Source organism: Mustelus asterias, chromosome 8 (genome assembly GCF_964213995.1).
Source record: "Mustelus asterias chromosome 8, sMusAst1.hap1.1, whole genome shotgun sequence".
Taxonomy (NCBI): domain Eukaryota; kingdom Metazoa; phylum Chordata; class Chondrichthyes; order Carcharhiniformes; family Triakidae; genus Mustelus; species Mustelus asterias.
This window is the reverse complement of record NC_135808.1, coordinates 94,378,635-94,402,195: the sequence shown is the minus strand read 5'-3', so window position 1 is coordinate 94,402,195 and position 23,561 is coordinate 94,378,635. Positions and strand designations below refer to the sequence as shown.

Here is a 23,561-nt window from a genome sequence, read left to right as displayed (position 1 = left end):
TGTTGAACAGAAATCCAAAATAAATTCAGTTTTAAAAGTCTTGCAAAAAAAAATACAACTTGTTCATTGAACACTATTTGCATTCAACTGCAACAATCTAAAACTTATTAAAAATTCATTTGTTTCCTTCAAATCATGTTGTTCTTCATGACTGATGCAGATGAGGCACTTTGCATTTGCAAATTAAGGTACTAATACTGTTTCGAGGCTCCGACTGGTAGACTCGAGGCAGTGAGTCAGACTTGAGTCTGACTTGAAACATTTTCTTGTGACTGGGGAAAATTGATAAGTTGATCAGTGTTTTGGCACAAACCATGTATGTAAACCAGCACAGGTTTTGTTCTCCTGGCTGATCCCATCCACTCTTACGATTGAGTGTTGTTTTGGAGACTGAACTGTTAGATCCACAGCAATGACTGGCCAAGCAGTTTGTCAATTAGGGAGCCCAAGAGCCTTCCTTTCTTCCTTTCTCACTGACCTCGTGTGAGTGGAACTATTTGTTGGTGTCAGTGGAAAAACCTAGAGGTACAGGATGCAACTCCAAGTGATGAGCTAAATAAAGGTTAGCTGGTTCTCGCCAGCACACGATGCCTATTGCTGATGTTGAACGCTTCTATAGCTGCCCCCAATCCAAACCTTCCATGGCCACCCCAGAACCAACTCGACCACGGGCGCTCCAACCAGATGCTTTCATGGCCATCTCTAACCAAATTAAATTCTCTCATGGCTGTCCCTGATTTAACTCTTCCATTACCACCTCCAACCCAACCAGACTCTTACATGTCCAGCTCCCATTTGACTGTTTTGTGGCTGCCCAAGCTCGACTCAACATTTCCATGGCTACCCCAGACCGTTCCACAGTCACCCCAGGGAAACAAGTCATCAGCACACACAAGCGAAACCTCAACGTGGACATGTTTACCTCAACATGTTTACATGTAGTAACTACAGTGAAATGCTGAAGTCACTTTGGTAATTGCTTCATGCATAACATGCGCTTTATTCTCACAAACTATACAACAGTCATGTTGTCATCAACAGTAGTAATATTTGGTTATAGAAGTTATGAAAACTTCGTCACAAAGTGAACCACTGCTTGTAAAACATGTGGAACAAAGGTAGTTGATGGCCCTGCAAGGATATCAAATTTCATTTGTTACCTGAAAAGCCATACCATTTTAATGTTATTTTTTCATAAATTAAATGCAATTTTTATATGTGGCAACATTTGAGGAAATGCCACTCTTTTCTGAATTCAAGCTCTGAGTGACTTCAGATATTATGTTAATTGTAATGTTGTCATTGAAATCTTTCATCATCAATGACTATAAGATGTCCTTAAAAAACAGAACTAAAAAACAGTACAGCACAGGAACAGGTCCTTCAGCCCAACAAGCCTGCGTCAACACATAACGCCTTTCTAAACTAAAGATAATTTGTTTCCATGTGGTCCATATCCCTCTATTCCCTGCCTATTCATGTATCTGTCAAGATGCCTCTTAAACGTTGCTATTGTATCTGCTTCTACCACCTACGGGGCGGCATGGTAGCACACTGGTTAGCACTGCTGCTTCACAGCGCCAGGGACCTGGGTTCAGTTCCCGGCTTGGGTCACTGTCTGTGTGGAGTTTGCACATTCTCCCCGTGTCTGCGTGGGTTTCCTCCGGGTGCTCCGGTTTCCTCCCACATTCTGAAAGACGTGCTGGTTAGGTGCATTGACCCGAACAGGCGCTGGACTGTGGCGACTGGGGGAATTTCACAGTAACTTCATTGCAGTGTTAATGTAAGCCTTACTTGTGACTAATAAATAAACTTTAACTTTACTCTGGCAGTGCATTCCAGGCACTTACCACTGTCTGTGTAAAACACTTGCCTCTCACATCTCCTTTAAACATTCCCCCTTTTACATTCAACCTATGTCCTCTAGTAAATGACATTTCTCCCCTGGGAAAAAGACTGTGATTATCCATTATATCCATGCCTCTCATAATTTTGTAAACTTCTATCAGGTCTAATGTTTCTAAGGGTTCTGCCATTTACTGCATACTTCACTCCTGCATTTTTCCTTCCAAAACGCATCACCTCGAATTTGTCTGGATTAAATTCCATCTGCCACTTCACTACCCAAGTCTCCAGCCTATCTATATCTTGCTATATACTTTGGCAATCCTCCTGATTATCTGCAGCTCCCCCAATCTGTGTGTCATCTGCAAACTTACAAATCAGACCACCTACATTCTCCTCCAAATCATTTATATATACTACAAACAACAGGGGTTCCAGCACTGATCCCTGCAGAACATCACTTGTCACAGATCTCCAGTCAGAAAAACACCCTTCCACCGCTACTCTCTGTTTTCTATGACCAAGCCAGTTCTGTATCCATCTTACCAACTCACTGCGGATCCCATGTGACTTCACCTTCTGTATCAGCTTGCCATGAGAGACCTTGTCATAGGCCTTGCTGAAGTCCATGTCGACAACATCCACCACTCTGCCCTCATCAATCAATTTAGGCTACTATTAAATTTATAATCGATTATGTTGTGCTAGTTTCAGAAAATTTGTGCCCAGAAAGTAGGCAAAGGTCATTTAACAACAAGAATGGTTGCTTATCAAACAGTGATGAAAACACAGCGTGAATGGACCCAGATAAGGAACATCTTGACACTGCCTTTTACTACAGCAGAGAGAAAGATGTTATTGCAGGAGTTACCCATCCCTAACAAAAAATAATAAAATGTAAATAATTAGGTTGTAAATAAAATAGACTTGTGTTAAACAATTCTTGAATGAAGCTTTGACTTGTGAAGTACTCGCTATGTTTCTCTGCTTGTGTATGGATGATATGTGCGCATTGAATGCTTCAAGCATTGAGGTTTTTTGTCTGTTTAAGTGATTTAAGTCAAAAAAGTTATGAACCTAGGGTCATGTTTACTGGCCAGAATCATGATTTCAGGATATTTTGATAAGCATGTGGGAATTTTAATCCAGATACAAATTCACACATGAAAATGAGATAGTTTTAATTTAATTAAAATTTGGGATATTTGAAATAATTATGCCAAATCCTGTGTTGGATTGATCTTGGGTTAAAACTTCTTGTCAGGTACAAAGAGTTATTCCTGACAGAACTGGCACATTGAAAAAGGAACATATTGAGATTGGATACTGAAAAGAGAATTTAAAAGGAGAGATTGTTAAATAGAAATGAGTTCCAGACTGTGTTCTTGTTAGATTAAAAATAGAAGGATGTGATGGAATGACATCCATTTGAGAATTTTTACTCAACCCTTTTCAAAGCAACGCAGAATTAACTCTTGTCTGTTAACAGCTGAAGATGTATTTATATTTTTACAGGAATTGGGAGTTGCAAATTTTAAGTTTCTAAATTGTCAGATATGATCAGATTAATTAATCCCCAAGCAGAGTGGATCTTTTGTGCTTTGCTTTACAGGTAACTGCAATTGGAACAAGACACTTGGGGCAAAGTGTAAGTGTGCAGATGTAAACATGTGAACTAACTAACATGCAAGAAACCAGTTCAAAATGGACCCATTCAAGGGTTTGGAGGTACTTGCAATAATGCATTGAAGAGCAGGCAGGTCTCAGGAATGCACATTACTTGACAAACAACATGGCATAAAATAGTTAATGGAACCAGCTGAGTGAAACAACAGCATTAAATGATCAAGGCACTCACACATACACCATAGTGAAAGCAATTTTAAAACAATTGGGATAGAATTAAACACACCGATACCTGTCAAATTGAGCAAAATTGAAGTGAAAGGATAAATAATTTGGATTGGAACAACTGAGAGCCTGGTAACCAGTAAACCTGGTGAGGCGTTTCCATGAGATGTATATTCCTGTATTTTCCCTTCCTTCTTGGGCTTTTTAAGATTTTGCAGTTTTCTTTTTTAATTTTTGAAGAGACGGAAAAGTGAGTTAGAGGGAGTGAAAAGTATTCAAAATAGGGGATTATGGTTAAAGCTGTTAGAACATTATTCCTGCTGTATAATTTTTACTGATTGTCTGCGAGTCCTTCTGAACTGTACAAAACCTAATGGATTAATTTCACCATAGTTTATTTATTGCCAGACAAAATTATTAAAAGATATCCATAATGTGGGAACATCAAACAACAGTCAACCTGTGAATATGGACCATGTCACAAATGCAATAACCTCTATCTAATTCATTATTTGATTCTTCTCATTCTTGAAGGGACCATTTTCAAGATTTTATGGTTAGAGAATTAGAGAAACAATTTGGAAGCCAATGGCATATATTTACATATTATATCTCTTTATTTGTTAATTAGTTAACTGGTAATTAGGGAATACAGAAGCACACAGCACTTTTGTTTTCACAATGCTGGCTTAACTCTTGTTCAACAAATTATCCACTACAATTTTATGTTCAGGAAACACTTGTGTATATCATAAGCACCACTGTTACAACAAGTACATGTTAAAAGACAGGTTATCATTTTGCGCACACTGACCTAAATGACGTTCAGTAACTAAACATAATTATTCATATTATACATACAAGTCAAGTGTGGTGCATTACTGACACTTCAACTCATGGATCAGAATGTAATTATCTTCAGAAATGCACTATAATTAATGAATGTAAATCCCTAGACTAACTCAAATTGGGATTTGAGCATCTTAGAAGTCAGTGTATTCAAAAGCTGAACAAAATCCAAAGAAGTGACTGATTAGGTAGAAATGGTGCAGCTTTCCAAAATAAAAAAAAAAGTATATGCTTCAATCAAAATCTTCATGAATAAACTTAAAATATACATGAAAATGCAATATAAATTAAAATTTTGTAGCACATATTGCTGTTAAACGTTTCCAAAGATTTGGTGATCACACCTGTTGGAATTATTAACATTTAAGAGTTCATTAAAACTGAAACACAGCATTGGAGTTGTATGAGCAAATTGATATAAAATTGTATTTTTAGAATTTTTTAATAAGATGTATTTACATTGAAGAAATAAACAGATGATATTTCAAATTTCTTAAAAAATTAGTATAGAAATAATGTTCTATTAAACAGAATGTATCCTATCATTTAAAAAGCTTTAGGGCTAGGTTTTACAACACTAACCCCATCTCAACCACACATTTTACAGGAAGCAGTGGAGACATCAGATATCCAGCCTTCACTTTGGCCTAATGTCTACTGACACACTTAATGAAGAGTGCAGGAGAGAATGCCAAGAGCAGCAACAGGCATGCCTAAAAATAAGGTATCAATCTGGTGAAGCTGCAACACAGGATTACTTGCATGTCAAACAGCAATTCCAAAACCAATGGATCAGATCTAAGCTTTGCAGTCCTGCCATATACAGTCGTCATTGGTGGTGGACAATGAATCAACTCACTGGTGGAGGAGGCTCCACAAATATGAATCTTCAATGATGGGGCAGCCCAGTACAGCAGAGCAAAAGACAAGGCAGAAGCATTAGTAACTTTCTTCAGCCAAAAGTGCCGAGTGGATGGTCCAGCTTGGCTTCCCCCGGAGGCCCGCAGGCATCACAGATGCCAGTCTTCAGCCAATTCAATTCACTCCACATGGCATCAAGAAATGGCTGAAGGCAATGGATATTGCAAAGGCTATGAACTCTGACAATATTCTGGCAATAGTATTGAAGACATACTTCAGAACTTGCCACACCCCTATCCAAGCTGTTCTAGTAAAACTAGACATTGACATCAACTCAGCAAAATGCAAATTGCCCTGGTATGTCATGTAGACAAGGAGGGGGGCAAACCCAACCCAGCTAATTACCACCCCATCAGTCTACTCTCAGTCACCAGTCAAGCGATGGTAGTGATCATCAACAGCCACTCAGCTGCTCATCTCATTACAGCCTTAATCCAAACAGGGACAAAAGAGCTTAACTCAAGACATGTGGTGAGTGACTGGTCTTAACAAGGAAGCGCATTGCTAGGTGTGGCAACAAGTAGCCCAAGCAAAACTGGAGTCAATGGGAATGGAGGGAAGTCCTCCATTGGTTAGACTCATACCTAGCATACAAGTTTGCCCATGCGTCACAGATGCCATCTTGGAGCTTTAAAGTAGCTTGTCACACCCAGAAAATGGGTGCGAGCAAACTCAATTTCTTACCCAACACATTAAAGAGAGAGGGAAAAAAAGAGGTGAAGAGATTGAATGACCGGTAGCACAGTGGTTAGCATTGCTACCTCCCAGCGTCAGGGACACGGGTTCGAATTCCAGCTTGGGTCTGTGTGGAGTTTGCACATTCTCTCTGTCTGTGTAGGTTTCCTCCGGGTGCTCTGGTTTCCTCCCACACTCCAAAGATGTGCGGGTTAGGTGGATTCGCCATGCTAAATTGCCCCTCAGTGTCAGGGGGACTAGCTAGGGTAAATGCATGGGGTTATGGGGATAGGGCCTGGGTAGGTGGGATTGTTGTCAATGCAGACTTGATGGGCCAAATGGCCTCCTTCTGCACTGTAGGATTCTATGATTCTATAAAGGAAGATGGTTGCGGTTGTTGGAGGTCAGTCATCTTAGTTCCAGGACATCGCTGTAGGCGTTCCTCAGGGTAGTGTCCTAGGCCCAACAATCTTCAGCTGCTTCATCAATGACCTTCCTTTTATCATAAGCTCAGAAGTGGAGATGGGAAGACTGCACAATGTTCAGCACTATTTGCAACTCCTCAGGTGCTGAAACAATCCATGTCCAAATGCAGCAAGACCTGGACAATATTCAGGAGTGGCGCGGAAGTTCTTTATGGAGGGTGGAGGGGGCCTGAAATGCACTGCCAAGTGAGGTTGTTCAGGCAGACACGTTAGTGACATTTAAGACTTATCTGGATAGACACATGAACAGTTGGGGAATAGAGGGATATAGGTGGTTGCTCTAGATAGGACAACGTGATCAGCGCAGGCTTGGTGGGCTGAAGGGTCTGTTCCTCTGCTGTACTGTTCTTTGGCCTGACAAATGACAAGTAACATTTGCACCATACAAGTGCCAGGCAGTGACCATCTCCAACAAGAGAGAATCTAGCCATTGCCCTGGTGGGGTAATTGAAATAAGTTTACATTAATAGCTTTGAAGTAGTAATAAGCATTAACAGCTTTAAAATAATAGTTATTAGGGTCCTTTCTCAGCATGCTGGTATGGGATAATAACAGTTAAAAAATGCATGGTCATGACAAGATAGGTAAGCAAAATGAGATAAGAAACACAGACTTCAGCCTTCAGTTAGTTAAATTACAGTTGCAGCATGTATAATGCTGCTTATTAGAATTCACAGTGCAAGGCTGATAACCAAAATATATAAATATGTTACGCAGCCTTGGTATCAGGCAGATCTTCTGTAGGAGCAGGGCTATGCCTCTCAAGTATGGTTCTGAATGAAGTATCAATTACTGCAACATACAGTCCTTTGACATTCAATGGCATTATCATCGCTGGGTCCCCCACTATCAACATCCTGAGGGTTACCACTGACCAGAACCTGAACTGGATTAGCCATCTAAATACTGTGGCTACAAAAACAGGTCATATGCTAGGTATCCTGTGGTGAGTAACTCACCTCCTGACTCCCCAAAGCCTGCTCACCAAGGCATAAATAATGACCGTGATCGAATACTCTCCACTTGCCTGGATGAATGCAGCCCAAACAACAAGCTTGACACCATCCAGGAGAAAGAAGCTTCCCTAATTGGTACCCCAGCCACAAACAGTCACTCACTCCACCACCAATACACAGTAGCAGCAGTGTATACCACCCACAAGATGCATCACATGAAATCACCAAGGATCCTTCAACAGCACCTTCCAAACCCCCCGCACCCCTCTCACTCACTTCGTTGGAGTCTGCCAGCTCTTCGTGGACGACCCTGTAGCCCCAGCAGTGGCCACCACATGAACTTAGCGTTGCTCGGAGGGGAGGGTCAGGTAATAAACCGTCCCATGAATTCTAACCCTATTTCCCGACTGAAGGAAATCAGTAGAAGACCACTCAACCACCAAATCTGTGGTGGAACTCCTGCCTTCAAGAGTCTCCTGGTTTAGTTGTCTTTTCTACAATGAAAATATGATAGTAATATGACTACTATCATTTCTGGAATGCTGCAGCAACCTAAAGCAAATCATGTGTCATGATTTGATGGCAGGTCTTGAGTTTTTGAATCTTTAAATTTCAGTCTGATAACAATTTTCAAAATGCTGTCTAGAACAATTAAAACGATTATTTAAAACATACAATCAAAAACTATTTATTATTTAGAGAAAGTATTTACCTTCTGTGTTCCAAATGATGGCAAAGCAAGAAAGTTAGATGCTCAGTGTAAATGATTCCACCTTGGAGTTAGAGTATGTTGGGTTCAAGCTCATGAGGGAATGCTGCATAATCAGAGGTGTTGTCTATCAAATGAAACACTGAACTGAAGTCTCAGCTGCCTTATTATGTTGCTGAAGAGCGGGGGAGTTCTCCCAATATTCTGGTCAACCTTTATCCATCAAACAACATCAATAAAAGCAGATTAATTGCTTACTCGTCTGGTTTGGTCTTTGTGGAACCTTATCATGCATAAAGTGGCTGCTACATTTACCTATACAGTGGCTGCACTTTCAAAATAATGTATTGCCTGTAAAGCATGATGGGACATTCTGACGATATGAAAGGTACTACGTAAAAGTAATGTATTTTCTATTGTTTCAGTGACGGGGTTAATTGCAGATCATACGTAATGTTTTGAATTAGAAGATGTCAATGACTCCGATCTTCAAAACCCCGCTGATTTACAGTTTCTTCATGTCCATGTACTTTACATTTTGCAAATTTACCTCCCATAGGGACAAAGTTTCTCCAAAGCCACCTGATTAATATAACCCATATAATTTTTACATGACAGATTTTATTAAACATGCAAAGTTAGGAACACGCCTGTCAATAAGTGTTGGAAAAACAGGATCACAGGAAACACTACGGATGCAGAGCCTAATCCAATGTAGCTTAGCTGTCCAGCAAAGCAAAACAAGCCGCAAAATTGGTTGGGGGGGAAAGTTCATGGAATGTTCTAAGTTGCATGCACGGCTTTGGAATTGTGAATTCCAGGATCTCAGACTACAACATATAACATTGACATTAAATACCATGCATCCCGGCTGCAGTGCAAAAGCAAAATACCATGGATCCCGCAAGTCTGAAATAAACACAGCAATGTTCAAATCACTCAGCAGATAAGACGGTTTGGAGGGAAACATGCAGCTTGTGGTGTTCCCATGCATTTGCTGCCCTTGTCCTTCTAGTGGGTAGAGGTCGTGGTTCGGAAGATGCTGTTGAAGCAGCCGAGGTTAGTTGCTGTAGTGCATCTTATAAATGGTATGGTATACACTGTTGCCACTGTGCATGAGTGGTGGTGGCAATGAATATTTACAGTGGTGGATGGGATGCCAATCAAGCGTACTGCTTTGTCCTTCATGGTGTTGAGCTTCTTGAGTTGTTGGAGCTGCACTCATCCAGATAAGTGGAGAGAGTTGCATCACAGACCTGACTTGTACCTTGTAGGTGATGGATTGACTTTGAGGGGTCAGGAGGTGAATTATTTGCCACAGAATTACTAGCCTCTAACTTGCTCTTGTACTCACAGTATACATTTGGTTACTAAAGTTTCTGGTCAGTAATAAATCCCAGGATATTGATTGGGGGAAATCAGCAATAAAATGTAATTAAAAGTCATGGGGGGATGATTAGATTCTCTCTTCTTGAAGGTAGTCACTGTCTGGCGTGAATGTTACTTGCCACTTATCAGCCCAAGCCTTAATGTTGTCCAGGTCTTGCTGTATATGGACACATAGCCTGCTTCAGTATCTGAGGATACATGGTGCTGAACATTGTGCATTATCAGCACACTTCTCCACTTCTGGCCTTATCATGGAAGGAAAGTCATTGATAAAGCAGCTGAAGATGGTTGGGCCTGCAGTGATGTCCTGGGATTGAGTTAATTGACCTTCATAACCAGAACCATCTTCCTTTGTGTTAGGTATGACCCCAACCAGTAGAGGGTTTTCCCTCGATTCCCAATGACATCAGTTTTGTTAGGGTTCTCTGATGCCACATTTGTTCATACAAACATACTTACAAGTAGCAGTAGACCATTCAGACCCCAAAGCCTGCTCTACCATTTAATGAGATCACGGCTAATCTGATAGTAACCTCAAATCTGCATTCTGTCTATTCCGAAAAACATATCACCCCATTGCTTACCAAGAATCTATCCACCTCTACCTTAAAAATATTCAAAGATCCTGCTTCCATCACCTTTTCAGGAAGAGAGTTCCAAAGACTCGCAACCCTCTGAGTGAAAAAAATCATGCCTCATCTCTGCTTTTAATGGATGATCCCTTATTGTTAAACAGTGACCCCGAGTTCTAGATTCTCCCACAAGAGAAAACATATTCTCCACATTCACCCTGTCAAGACCCCCCAGGGTCTTATATGTTTCAATCATGACTCCTCTTCCACTTCTAAACTCCAGTGTACACAAGCCTAACCTGTCCAACCTTTCCTCATCCCACCCATTCCAGGTATTAGTCTGGTAAGCATTTTCTGAACTGCTTCCGACACATTTACATCCTTCCTTAAATAACGTGACCAATATTGTACACATTACTCCAAATGTGGTCTCACTAGTGCCCTGTACAACTGAAGCATAACCTTGCTACTATTTTATTCAATTCCCCTCGTAATAAATGGTGACATTCTATTAGTTTTCCTAATTACTTGCTGTACCTGCATAATAGCCTTTTGTGATTCATGTACTAGAACATCCAGATCCCTCTGCACCTCAAAGCTCTGCAATCTCTCACCATTTAGATAATATGCTTCTTTTTTTCTTGCCAACATTTCCCATATTATATTCCATTTGGCAGATCTTTGCCAACTCACTTAATCTATCCATGTCTTTTTGTAGCCTCCTTATGTCCTCTTGACAACATATGCTGCAATGTTTCTGTGTGTCATCGGCAAATTTGCAACCATCCCTTCATCCAAGTACCTTATTTATATAAGTTGTGAACAGCGGATATCCCAGCACTGATGCCTATGGCACGCTACTCATTACATCTTGCCAACCTGAAAAAGACCCATTTAATCCTGCTCTCTACTTCCTGTTACCAGCCAATCTTCTGTCCATGCCAATATGTTACCCCCTATAACATGAGTTTTTATTTTCCGCAATAACCTTTGAGTGGCTTTATCAAATGCTTTCTGGAAATGTAAGGGGAAATCATGCTTGATAAATCTGTTGGAATTCTTTGAAGATGTAACTAGTAGAGTTGACATGGGGAATCAGTTGATGTGGTATATTTGGACTTTCAGAAAGCGTTTGACAAAGTACCGCATAAGAGATTATCATGCAAGATTAAAGAACATGGGATTGGGGAAAATGTATCGAGATGGATAGAAAACTGGTTGACAGAGAGGTAACAAAGAATAGGAATTAATGGGTCCTTTTGAAATTGGCAGGCAGTAACTAGTGGGGTGCCACAGGGATTGGTGCTGGAACCCCACTTATTCACAATATATATTAATGATTTGGATGAGGGAACAAAATGTAACATCTCAAAGTTTGCAGTTGATACCAAATTGGGTGGGAGGGTGAACTGTGACGAGGATGCAGAGATCCTTCAGCATGTTCTGGACAGGTTAGGTGAGTGGGCAAATCAATGGCAGATGCAGTATAATTTGGATAAATGTGAGGTTATTCACTTTGGACGTAAAAACAAGAAGGCAGATTACTACCTGAATGGCTGTAAATTGGGAGAGGGGAGTGTGCAGTGGGATCTGGGTGCCCTTGTGCACTAGTCACTGAAGGTAAGCCAGCAGGTGCAGCAGGCGGTAAAGAAGACAAATGGTACGTTGGCTTTCATCATGAGAGGTTTCAAGTACAGGAGCAGGGATATGCTGTTGCAATTATACAGGGCCTTGGTGAGGCCACACCTAAAGTATCGAGTGCAGTTTTGGTCTCCTTTTCTGAGGAAGGAGATTCTTGCTCTCGAGGGAGTACAGCGAAGGTTTACCAGGCTGATTCCGGGGATGACGAGAATGATGTATGAGGAGAGATTGACTAGGTTAGGATTGTTTTTACTGGAGTTTAGACGAACAATGGGGGATCTCATAGAAGCTTATAAAATTCTAACAGAACTAGACAGGATAGATGCAGGGAGGATATTCCCGATAATGGGGGTGTCCAGAACCAGGGGATCACAGTTAGAGGATACATGGTATACCATTTAAGACGGAGATAAGGAGACATTTCTTCACCCAAAGAGTGGTGAGCCTGTGGAATTCATTACCACAGGAAGTAGTTGATGTCAAAACATTGAATGTATTCAACAGGTGGCTAGATATAGCACTTGGAGCGAATGGGATCAAAGATTATGGGGAGAAAGCAGGATTAAGCTATTGAGTTGGATGATCAGCCATGATCGTGATGAATGGCGGAGCAGGCTCCAAGGGCCAAATGGCCTCGTCCTGCTCCTATCTTCTATGTTTCTATGTAAATATAGTACATTCACCAGTTCCCCTTTATCCAAAGTACAGGTTACTTCCTCAAAGAACTCCAATAAATTGGTTAAACATAACTTATCTTTCACAAAACTATATTGACTTTGCCTGATTATCTTGAGCTTATCTAAGTGCCCTGTTATAACTTCTTTAGTAATAGCTTCTAACATTTTCACTATGACAAACGTTAAGCTAATTGGCCTTCAGTTTCTCACTTTGTCTTCCTCTATTTTTGAATAATTTAGTTACATTTGCTATCTTCCAACCTAATGGGGCCATCTCTGAATTTAGGGAGTTTTGGAAAAGCAATGGATTAACAATTTCTCTGGAGACTTCTTTTAAAACCTTTGGATAAAGTTCATCACGATCCGAGCTCCTGTTAGCCCACAGCTCCAAGAATTTACTCAGTATCGCTTCTCTGGTGACAGTAATTTTCCTGAGCTTCTCCCTCCCTTCAATTTCCTGATTTCTAGTACTTCTGGGAAGTTATAGTGTCATAGGGCAGAATTTTGCCATCCCATCCGCCATGGGGATCGTAATGGGCGGGACAGGACCATGCAACGTGTCTGTTGACCTCGGGTGGCATTTGCTGGTCTTGGGGTGAGTGCGGCCGGAAAATCCCACCCATAGAGTTTTGTAGTGCAAAAAGAGCCCAGTGTGTCTGCACTGGCCATCAGGCATCTATCTATTCTAATCCAATCCCATTTTCCAGTACTTGGTATGTAGCTTTGTATGCTATGGCATTTCAAGTGCCCATCCAAATACATCTTAAATGTTGAGATTGTTACTTGTATCCTCTATAGTGAAGACTGATGCAAAATACCTGTTCAATTCATCTGTCATCCCTTTCTTTTCCATTAGCAATTCTCCAGACTCACTTTTGTTTGAACCGACACTCACTTTGTTGACACATTTCCTTTCTTAAATATTTATAAAAACTCTTACTATCTGTTTCATATTTCTGGCTAGCTTTCTCTTGTACTCTATTTTTTCCCTCCTTATTAAGCTTTTAGTCATCCTTTGTTCTTCCTTATATTCTGTCCAATCTTCTTGCCTGCGACCTGTCTTTGCACAATTATGTGCGTTTTCTTAAAGTTTGATCCTATATTTAAACTTTCTAGTTAACTATGGATGATGGTCCATCCCTTGGACATATTCTTGCTCACTGAAATGTGCATTCTGAAATATCTCCTGAAATGTTTGCTATTGCATCTCTATTGACCTACTGTGATGATAGTAGTGCATTTGATATACATATATATTTTTTATTTTTTAAGGGGAATGTTTAAAATTCAGCTTTATTCTACAGGCAGTTGGTATGTGTGGTAGAAATGCAGCTCAGATGCTGGGCGGGTAGGATAATTACTCATTTTAGTCATGTACTCTTTATTTAGGATAGAGCTAATGGATCTTTGTTTATAGAGGAAGATTTCCCCTGGGGTTTTTATTAGGTTAATTGAAAAGGTCTGGGTGATCAATCATGTGCTAATGTGGTAATGGGAGGTGCGGAGTCAGCAGCAGGAAAAAACTAAGCAGTTGCAGAAGGAGGTCTGCTAATATCAGAGATATGTGCAGACTGTTCCTGAGAACTCTCTCTCTCCACAAAATCTCTATAGAAGCTTCAAGACTGTCAGCACAATTTATAGCAAGTATGCCTAGGTTTGCAAATTGATCCCTTGCCCCACTATACAGTTCAAAACCCTTTCTAGTTCCCCAGTTATGCAGTTCACAATAACACCAGCTCAAACATAGTTTGGATGTGGACCGTCCCAACGAGACAGATCCCACCTTCCCCAATAGTGGTGCACTGCCCAAAGAACTGGAACCCACTTCTCCCACACCAGAATTTGAGCCATGTATTTATCTCCCTAACCTGAGTTTTCCTATGTCAATTTTTACAATGACCTTTGAGGTTCTGCTTCTTAATTTGGTGCCTAGGTCCTCATACTGACTATACAGAACTTCCTTCTTTGTCATGCCTATGTCGTTGGTACCTACATGGACCATGGTGACTAGGTCCTCCCCTTCTCACCACAAGTTCCTCTCCAGCCCTGAGCAGATGTGGACTTTAAGAAAGAGGTTGTGCTGGAATCTTTGAATGGCATCAAGATAGATAAGTCGCCGGGTCCGGATGGGATGTACCCCAGGTTACTGTGGGAGGCGAGGAAAGAGATTGCAGAACCTCTGGCGATGATCTTTGCGTCATCGATGGAGACAGGAGAGGTGCCGGAGGATTGCGGATGTGGTTCCTATTTTCAAGAAGGGTAAGAGGGATAGCCCAGGAAATTACCGACCGGCGAGTCTAACCTCAGTGGTTGGTAAGCTGATGGAGAAGATCCTGAGGGACATGGGATCCAAGGTGCTGCTGCCCTGTGGATCCAGAACTGGCTTGCCCAAAGGAGGCAGAGAGTGGGTATAGATGGGTCTTTTTCTAATTGGAGGTCGCTCACCAGTGGTGTGCCCCAGGGATCTGTTCTGGGACCCTTGCTATTTGTCATTTTCATAAATGACCTGGATGAGGAAGTGGAGGGATGGGTTGGTAAGTTTGCCGACGACACAAAGGTTGGTGGGGTTGTGGATAGTCTGGAGGGATGTCAGAAGTTACAAAGGGACATAGATAGGATGCAAGACTGGGCGGACAAGTGGCAGATGGACTTCAACCCAGATAAATGCGTAGTGGTCCATTTTGGCAGGTCAAATGGGGTGAAGGAGTACAATATTAAGGGAAAGACTCTTAGTACTGTAGAGGATCAGAAGGACCTTGGGGTCCGGGTCCATAGGACTCTGAAATTGGCCCCGCAGGTGGAGGAGGTGGTTAAGAAGGCGTATGGTGTGCTGGCCTTTATCAATCGAGGGATTGAGTTTAGGAGTCCGGGGATAATGAGGCAGCTATATAAGACCCTCGTCAGACCCCACTTGGAGTACTGTGCTCAGTTCTGGTCGCCTCATTACAGGAAGGATGTGGAAATGATTGAAAGGGTGCAGAGGAGATTTACAAGGATGTTGCCTGGATTGAGTGGCATGCCTTATGAGGATAGGCAGAGGGAGCTCGGTCTTTTCTCCTTGGAGAGACGTAGGATGAGAGGAGACCTAATAGAGGTATATAAGATGTTGAGAGGCATAGATCGGGTGGACTCTCAGAGGCTTTTTCCCAGGGTGGAAAAGGCTGCTACGAGAGGACACAGGTTTAAGGTGCTGGGGGGTAGGTACAGGGGAAATGTTAGGGGGAAGTTTTTCACACAGAGGGTGGTGGGCGAGTGAAATTGGCTGCCGTCAGTGGTGGTGGAGGCGAACTCAATAGGGTCTTTTAAGAGACTCCTGGATGAGTACATGGGACTTAATAGGATGGAGGGTTATAAGTAGGCCTAGAAGGTAGGGATATGTTCGGCACAACTTGTGGGGCCGAAGGGCCTGTTTGTGCTGTAGTTTTTCTATGTTTCTATGTCTCAAAACCTGGCATCGGCAGGCAACACAATCATCTGGACTCACGCTCTTTGCTGCAGAGAACGGTGTCAATCCCTCTGACTATCCTATCTATTTCCTACTATCACTACATTCCTTTTTTCTCCCCGCACCTGAATGGCTTCCTTTTACAGCTTGGCTAGGGCGCAGCTCATTTTGGAGCACAACTCTTCAATACTATTGCTGGAACATTGTCAGGGCCCATGGCCTTTGCAACACATATGGTACTGCAGGGTCAAAAGAAGTAATAACAGCGCAAGTAAAGAAACAAAAAAATTGTCACGAAGTGTGAATGACAGAGTGATGAACAGCTACTATCCAAAAGCAAAAACAAAATAAAAAACAGTTAAACTGAAATTTGCAAAGGAAAAGGAAACAAAATGGGGGCAAATATTACGCTCAAAATGGGAGAACTCAACATTGAAACCGGAAGGCTGTAAAGTGCTTAACTGAAAGGTAAGTTGCTGACCCAAGAGCTTATGTTGAGCTTTATTGCAGGAGGCTGAGGACAGAGAGGTCAGTGTGAGGGCAAGGTGGAAAATTAAAACAACAGGTAACTGGAAGATTGGTGTCATGCTTGTGGCTGAATGGAGTTTGTTTGCAAAACAATCTCCTAATTTGCACTTGTTCTCCTGGATGTAGGGTAGACTGCATCGTAAGCATTGAATACAGCATAGAAATTAAAAGCAGTACATGGAATCACAGTCTCACCTGAGAGGTGCATTTGGAGTCTTGGACTGTATGGAGTTTGGTGTAAATGCTCAAGTTTTAAATTTCCTATGCTTGCGATGATACTAAAATAGGTGGGAAAGCAGGCAGTGAAAAGGATATAAAGATTCTACAGATGGATATAGGTAGGCTAGGAGAATGGGCCAAAATTTTGGCATATGGAGTTTAATGTGGATAAGTGTAAGGTGAAATATTTTGGCAGAAAAAATAGAAAGGCACATTAAATTGAAAGCAGATTCAAAATGCGTCCAGGCAGAGGGACCTGGATGTCTATGTTCATGAATCGCAGAAAGTCGGTATGCCTATGACTGTGTGGCCAAATTCCCCTCCAATTCGATTTTCAAGTTTGCTGACGATACCGCCGTAGTGGGTCAGATCTCAAACAATGACTAGACAGAGTACAGGAATGAGATAGAGAATCTGGTGAACTGGTGCGACAACAATAATCTCTCCCTCAAAGTCAATAAAACGAAGGAGATTGTCATTGACTTCAGGAAGCGTAAAGGAGAACATGCCCCTGTCTGCATCAACAGGGACGAAGTAGAAAGGATCGAGAGCTTCAAGTTTTTAGTGTCCAGATCACCAACAACGTTCCTGGTCCCCCCATGCCGACACTATAGTTAAGAAAGCCCACCAACGCCTCTACTTTCTCAGAAGACTAAGGAAATTTGGCATGTCAGCTATGACTCTCACCAACTTTTACAGTTGCACCATAGAAAGCATTCTTTCTGGTTGTATCACAGCTTGGTATGGCTCCTGCTCTGCCCAAGATTGCAAGGACTACAAAAGGTCGTGAATGTAGCCCAATCCATCACGCAAACTAGCCTCCCATTCATTGACTCTGTCTACGCTTCCCAAAGCCTCTGCAAAGCAGCCAGCATAATTAAGGATGCCACGCACCCCAGACATTCTCTCTTCCACCTTCTTCCTTCGGGAAAAAGATACAAAAGTCCAAGGTCACGTACTAACCGACTCAAGAACAGCTTCTTCCCTGCTGCTGTCAGACTTTTGAACGGACTTACCTTGCATTAAGTTGATCTTTCCCTACACCCTAGCTATGACTGTAACACTACATTCTGCACTCTCTCGTTTCCTTCTCTATGAACGGTATGTTTTGTCTGTATAACGCGCAAGAAACAATACTTTTCACTATATGTTAATACATGTGACAATAATAAATCAAATTAAATCAAATCAAAGCAGGTGTAGCACATAATAAAAAAAGGCAAATGGGATGTTGCCATTTATTGCAAAAGCACTGGAGTATAAAAGTGGAGAAATGTTGTTGCAATTGTATAGGGTGTTGGTGAGACCACATCTGGAGTATTGAGTCCAGTTTTGGTCTCCTTATTTGAGGAATGTTGTGGTGGCATTGCAGGCAGTTCAGAGGAGGTTCACCAGATTGATTCCGAGGATGAAGGGGTTGACATACGAGGAGAGATTAAACAGTTTGGGTTGTATTCACTGGAGTTAAGAAGGATTAGAGGGGATCTGATCAAGGTATGTAAAATTTTAAAAGGGATTGATAAAGTAAATGTAGACCAAATGTTTCCTCTTATGGGGCAATCTAGAACAAGAGATCACAAGAATAGTTTGCAAGGCTGTAGATTTAAAACCGAGAAGAAGAGGAACTACTTCTCGCAGAAGGTGGTGAATTTGTGGAACTCCCTGCCCATAGCGGGGTGGAGCCTGAATCGTTGAATGGTTTCAAGAGGGACTTAGACATATTTCTAATAAAAAAAGGGAATGAGGGATATGGGAACAGGTGGGGAGGTGGATTTGAGACCAGGGAGAGATCAGCCATGATCTGATTGAATGGCAGAGCAGGCTCAATGGGCTAAATTTGCCAACTCCTGCTCCTAATTTCCACGTTCCTATGTCGCATGAAAAGTGCTGTGGAAAGAGGAATGATTAGAAGTGGACCAGGATGTCACAGAGGAAACGGTCCCTTCAGAATGCTGAAAAGGGAGAGGATGGGAGGATGTGCTTCATGGTAACATCATGCTGGAAGTGGCAGAAATGACATTGGATGGTCTATTGAACTTGAATGCTGGAGGGATGGAAGTGTGAGAAACCAGCTCTTTTATCTCCATCATACCTGTTCTGATAATGCAAACATTCCATACCAGCATTTCTGATATGTTGGGCGCAGTTTTTCCTGGCCCGTCGCACTGCTCAAGTAGACCATCGAGGGATGTGTTGGGGCTGGTGGAGTGCTGACGTTGGCCTCTTGGGCGGGATTCTGCCCAACCCCCTCCACGCTACCAGCATAAAGCACAGAGTGCCAGAAATTCAACCAACTAAATTCGCCCAAAAGGGGGGCGGGAGAATCTCTCAATTTCCCACCCGTTGGGCACTTAGTTTTTTTGGGAAAATCGCCCCATCTTCTTTTGTCCTTAACCCAGGATCCAACACCCAGGATCCCCCTACCATGGTTGACAGGGCTCTTGGTGTTATCCATTCCATTTCCTGCACTGCAGCTCTCATTCCTTCCCCTCCCTGCCAGGACAATGACTACCCTTGGCCTCACCTTCCATTCTAAAGGACCAGCTGAACATATCAAAACAGGTCTCCATGTGACTTCAGTCTCTATGTGACTTCAGTCCCACACCAACACGGACTTCTAATTTTCCCATGTCTAGCAAGCCACATGATTGTATCATACAGTTTTCAAGGAAAAAAAAAATCAACTTCTCAAGGCAGCAGGGATGGGCAATAAACGAGATGATCACATCCTGAGACTGAATAAAAGTAAACTTAATACTGAAACATTCAAACCATTAAAATAAGTACATCAAGTACTTTTTAGTTCTGTTTACTGTGTCACTCTAAAACTAAAACATAAAATGATGGAAATGTTGAGCAGGACAGGCAGGACCTGTGAGGACAGAAACAAAGTCTCAGATGTAAAAAGCATACAAGAAGCACAAGGACAGGATTTAGTAATCAGTGGCAAAGCAACAGCACTCGCCACTGACCTTGAAGAAAGCTTTCCACAAAGGTCTAGCAACCTCTGGGGTTAGATTTCCCCTTTCCAGATGTCAGTTTTAATCAAGGGACCTCCATACATCTAAGGTTGTAATCAAGCAGGGAAAACAACCAATCACACTCAAGTATTCTCACAGACAGCAAACCAAACGGTAAAAACCATGGGATCATTTCACATTTAAATTTGAATTTTACAGATGCCAAAGTAAATAATCGGGACATATACATGTGATTAAGAAAGAATATAAAATATCAAAAAATGCTTCGAAAAAAAAAAGAACACTTCATCAAGTTTTATGAAAAAGGAGAAATTTAACATTCCACAAATTTAAAATAAGGTTTTCATAAAATGAGGGTGGTTAGCAATAATTATGGAGTTCTAATTACCTTCAAAACCCAGGTATATGTCACTAGATATGGTGCACATTTTTAAGACATTTGACAGCAAAACTAAGAGTGAAAGAGCACAAGTCATAGTTAGTTCCATGATTTCTAATTAATTGAATTCTGAGGGGACCTCAGCAGCACAATCTCTGGAGAAGTGCAGAATCACTGACAGCATGTTAACTTCTGGATTTCCACAATATTCTGTAAATGTGTGAATTTGCTGTCACAGTTTCAGATGAGTAATGATTGTCAACACTAGTTGTATAACTATCACTACTATCGCAAAATCCAGGCTCAAAACACTTGAGTTGCAATCGTAAAAGAGCCATAATATTTAGGTATGACAATAAGAAGCATAATGAGGGTAATTTGTTAAGACCCAAAGAAGCACAGAGTGCCAGAAACTCAAGCAATTAAATTTGTCCAAAAAATGAGCTATTTCAGGAGGTAGAAATGGAAGCACAGAAGATTGGCAAAATGCAGCAAGCTTCAGCAACCCTTTTTTTTAACATTATTATGCTCTTAAGGAATAAGTGTTAAGCTTTACTTCATTACTTAATTTTTACTTGTAGTACACACTCTCCTCCATCAGCATTATCTTCAGTTGATCCAGATATCCATAATTAAAAATCTGGCAAGATTTCCAGATCCATCAAATTATGGCTGCTAACTATCTCAGAATCTAACCCTCACCTCAAGTATTTATATGAGGAAGGATATATTGGCATTGGAGGGAGTGCAGAGAAGGTTCACCAGGTTGATACTGGAGATGAGGGGTTTGAATTATGAGGAGAGGCTGAGGAGATTGGGTTTGTACTCGTTGGAGTTTAGAAGGATGAGGGGGGATCTTATGGAGACTTATAAGATAATGCGGGGGCTGGATAGGGTGGAGGCGGAGAGATTCTTTCCACTTAGTAAGGAAGTTAAAACTAGAGGACACAGCCTCAAAATAAAGGGGGGTCGGTTTAAGACAGAGTTGAGGAGGAACTTCTTCTCCCAGAGGGTGGTGAATCTCTGGAATTCTCTGCCCACTGAGGTGGTGGAGGCTACCTCGCTGAATATGTTTAAAGCGCGGATGGATGGATTCCTGATCGGTAAGGGAATTAAGGGTTATGGGGATCAGGCGGGTAAGTGGTACTGATCCACGTCAGATCAGCCATGATCTTATTGAATGGCAGGGCAGGCTCGAGGGGCTAGATGGCCTACTCCTGCTCCTATTTCTTATGTTCTTATGTTCTTATTTAGCCTTTGAATCATACGAATTAAAAATTAACAGTCACAGTAGTATATTCAAGGCATGTTAACTATTGGCAGTGAACAACCTCTCACATAACTTATTTTTGGGCTGTATATTGAAACATCTCTGGGCCCTGTACATAAACTAAAATCTATTTGGATTCTTCTTTATTTCATTCAACTGATCTGGAGCAAGAGGAAATAATAGAATTTTGTTATGCAGATGTGAAAGACTTTGACATAGAATCATTGAACCATAGAGTGCAGAAGAGGTCCTTCGGCCTACTGAGACTGCACTGACATGGGAGAAACAGGAGAGGCAGATTTCATCCTTTCCTTTCCTAAGGCAAAAGTTCGTCAGCTTGAATACAACTATTCATAATCATGAAGACAGTTTTAGACTTCTGAGAGAAAAAGGCAAGCTGAACATCCAGAATAACAGTGAATGGAAATACTCTCTTGTAACCAATGTAAATAAATGAATGTTTCTGGTTAATTAAAACCCTTTTATATGAAAGTAAAGGACTAAAGGTGCCAGTGTTTATGGTAGGATGAATGGATAAATTTTTACATAAAAAAACAAAATTTGCACTCAAATAAGATGTCTACAGACAGAATTAATAACTTTGCTGCATCATTTCCCAACCTTATTAATAACACTTACCAGCCCTTTCACCCAGTAATGAAATAACCATTAAAGCCCATTGTATAAATTCACACGGTTATAAAAGCTGTCTTTAAAAAATTAAAATGTAATCTTAAACATTTTCTGGTTTTTACTCACCCTTGGAGTAGGCAGTAAGCTTTGAACAACAAAAACAACTGGATTTTCCACATTCTTTATCGCATCCACCGCTTCATCATGTGTGGCATTTTGCAAGTCTACACCAGAAACCTGTAATATACATTCAGATTAAGTTGACTGTTTACCTTTCCCAACACCCGGTATACTGAAGAAAATGTTATATGGTCTCATAGAATCAAACAGTGCAGAAGAGGCCCTTTGGCCGATTGAGTCTGCACCAACACATTAGAAGCAGCTGAATTCCTACCAAGTCCCTTCTACCAGCACTTGGCCCATAGCCTTGAATGTTATGACATGCCAAGTGCTCATCCAGGTACCTTTTAAAGGATGTGAGGCAAACCACTTCCACCGCCCTCCCAGGTAGCGCATTTCAAACCGTCACCACCCTCTGGGTGAAAACGTTTTCCTCACATCCCCCCTAAACCTCCTGCCCCTCACCTTGAACCTATGTCTCCTTGTGACTGACCCTTCAACTAAAGGGAACTGCTGCTCCTTATCCACTCTGTCCACGTCCCTCATAATCTTGTACACCTCGATCAGATCACCCCTCAGTCTTCTCTGCTCTAACAAAAACAATCCAAGCCTACCTAGCCTCTCTTCATAACTCAAATGTTCCATCTCAGGCAACATCCTGGTGAATCTCCTCTGCACCCCCTCCAGTGCAATCACATCTTTCCTATAATGTGGCAACCAGAACTGCACACAGTACTCTAGCTGTGGCCTCACCAAAGTTCTATGCAACTCCAACATGACTTCCCTGCTTTTGTAATCTATACCTCAATTGATAAAGGCAAGTGTCCCATATGCCTTTTTCGCAACCCTACTAACATGCCCTTTAGCCTCAGAGATCTCTGGACAAACTTGCCAAAGTCCCTTTGTTTCACAGAACTTCCTACTGTCCTGCCATTCATTGAACACTTCCTTGTCAAATTACTCCTTCCAAAGTGTATCACCTCACAATTTTCAGGGTTAAATTCCATCCGCCACCTAACTGCCTATTTGATATTCCATCTATATCTTCTTGTAGCCCAAGACACTTAGCCTCACTGTTAACCACCCTACCAATCTTTGTGTCATCCGCAAACTTAATAATCCTACCCCCACATAGTCATCTATGTCATTTATATAAATGACAAATAATAGGGGACCCAAAACAGATTCCTGTGGTACGCCAGTGGACACTGGCTTTCAGTCACTAAAACAGCCTTCTGTCTTCACCTCTGTCTATAACAACTGAGCCAATTTTGAATCAATTTGATCAAATTACCCTGTATCTCATATGCATTTACCTTCTTTACGAGTCTCCCATGTGGGACCTCGTCAAAGGCTTTTCAGAAATCCATATAAACAACATCGACTGCACCGTCCTCATCCACACACCTGGTTAGC

At 41.6% G+C, this 23,561-nt stretch overlaps 1 protein-coding gene across 1 annotated transcript in view; it reads right to left on the bottom strand.

The window, feature by feature from the left end:
• Positions 1-23,561, bottom strand: part of patj (PATJ crumbs cell polarity complex component) — a 364,256-nt gene that overhangs the window by 203,053 nt on the left and 137,642 nt on the right. Inside the window, exon 27 of the mRNA XM_078218535.1 lies at positions 22,152-22,262. Within this exon, the coding sequence (XP_078074661.1) occupies positions 22,152-22,262 (111 nt within the window). The remainder of the gene's footprint in view (positions 1-22,151; positions 22,263-23,561) is intronic.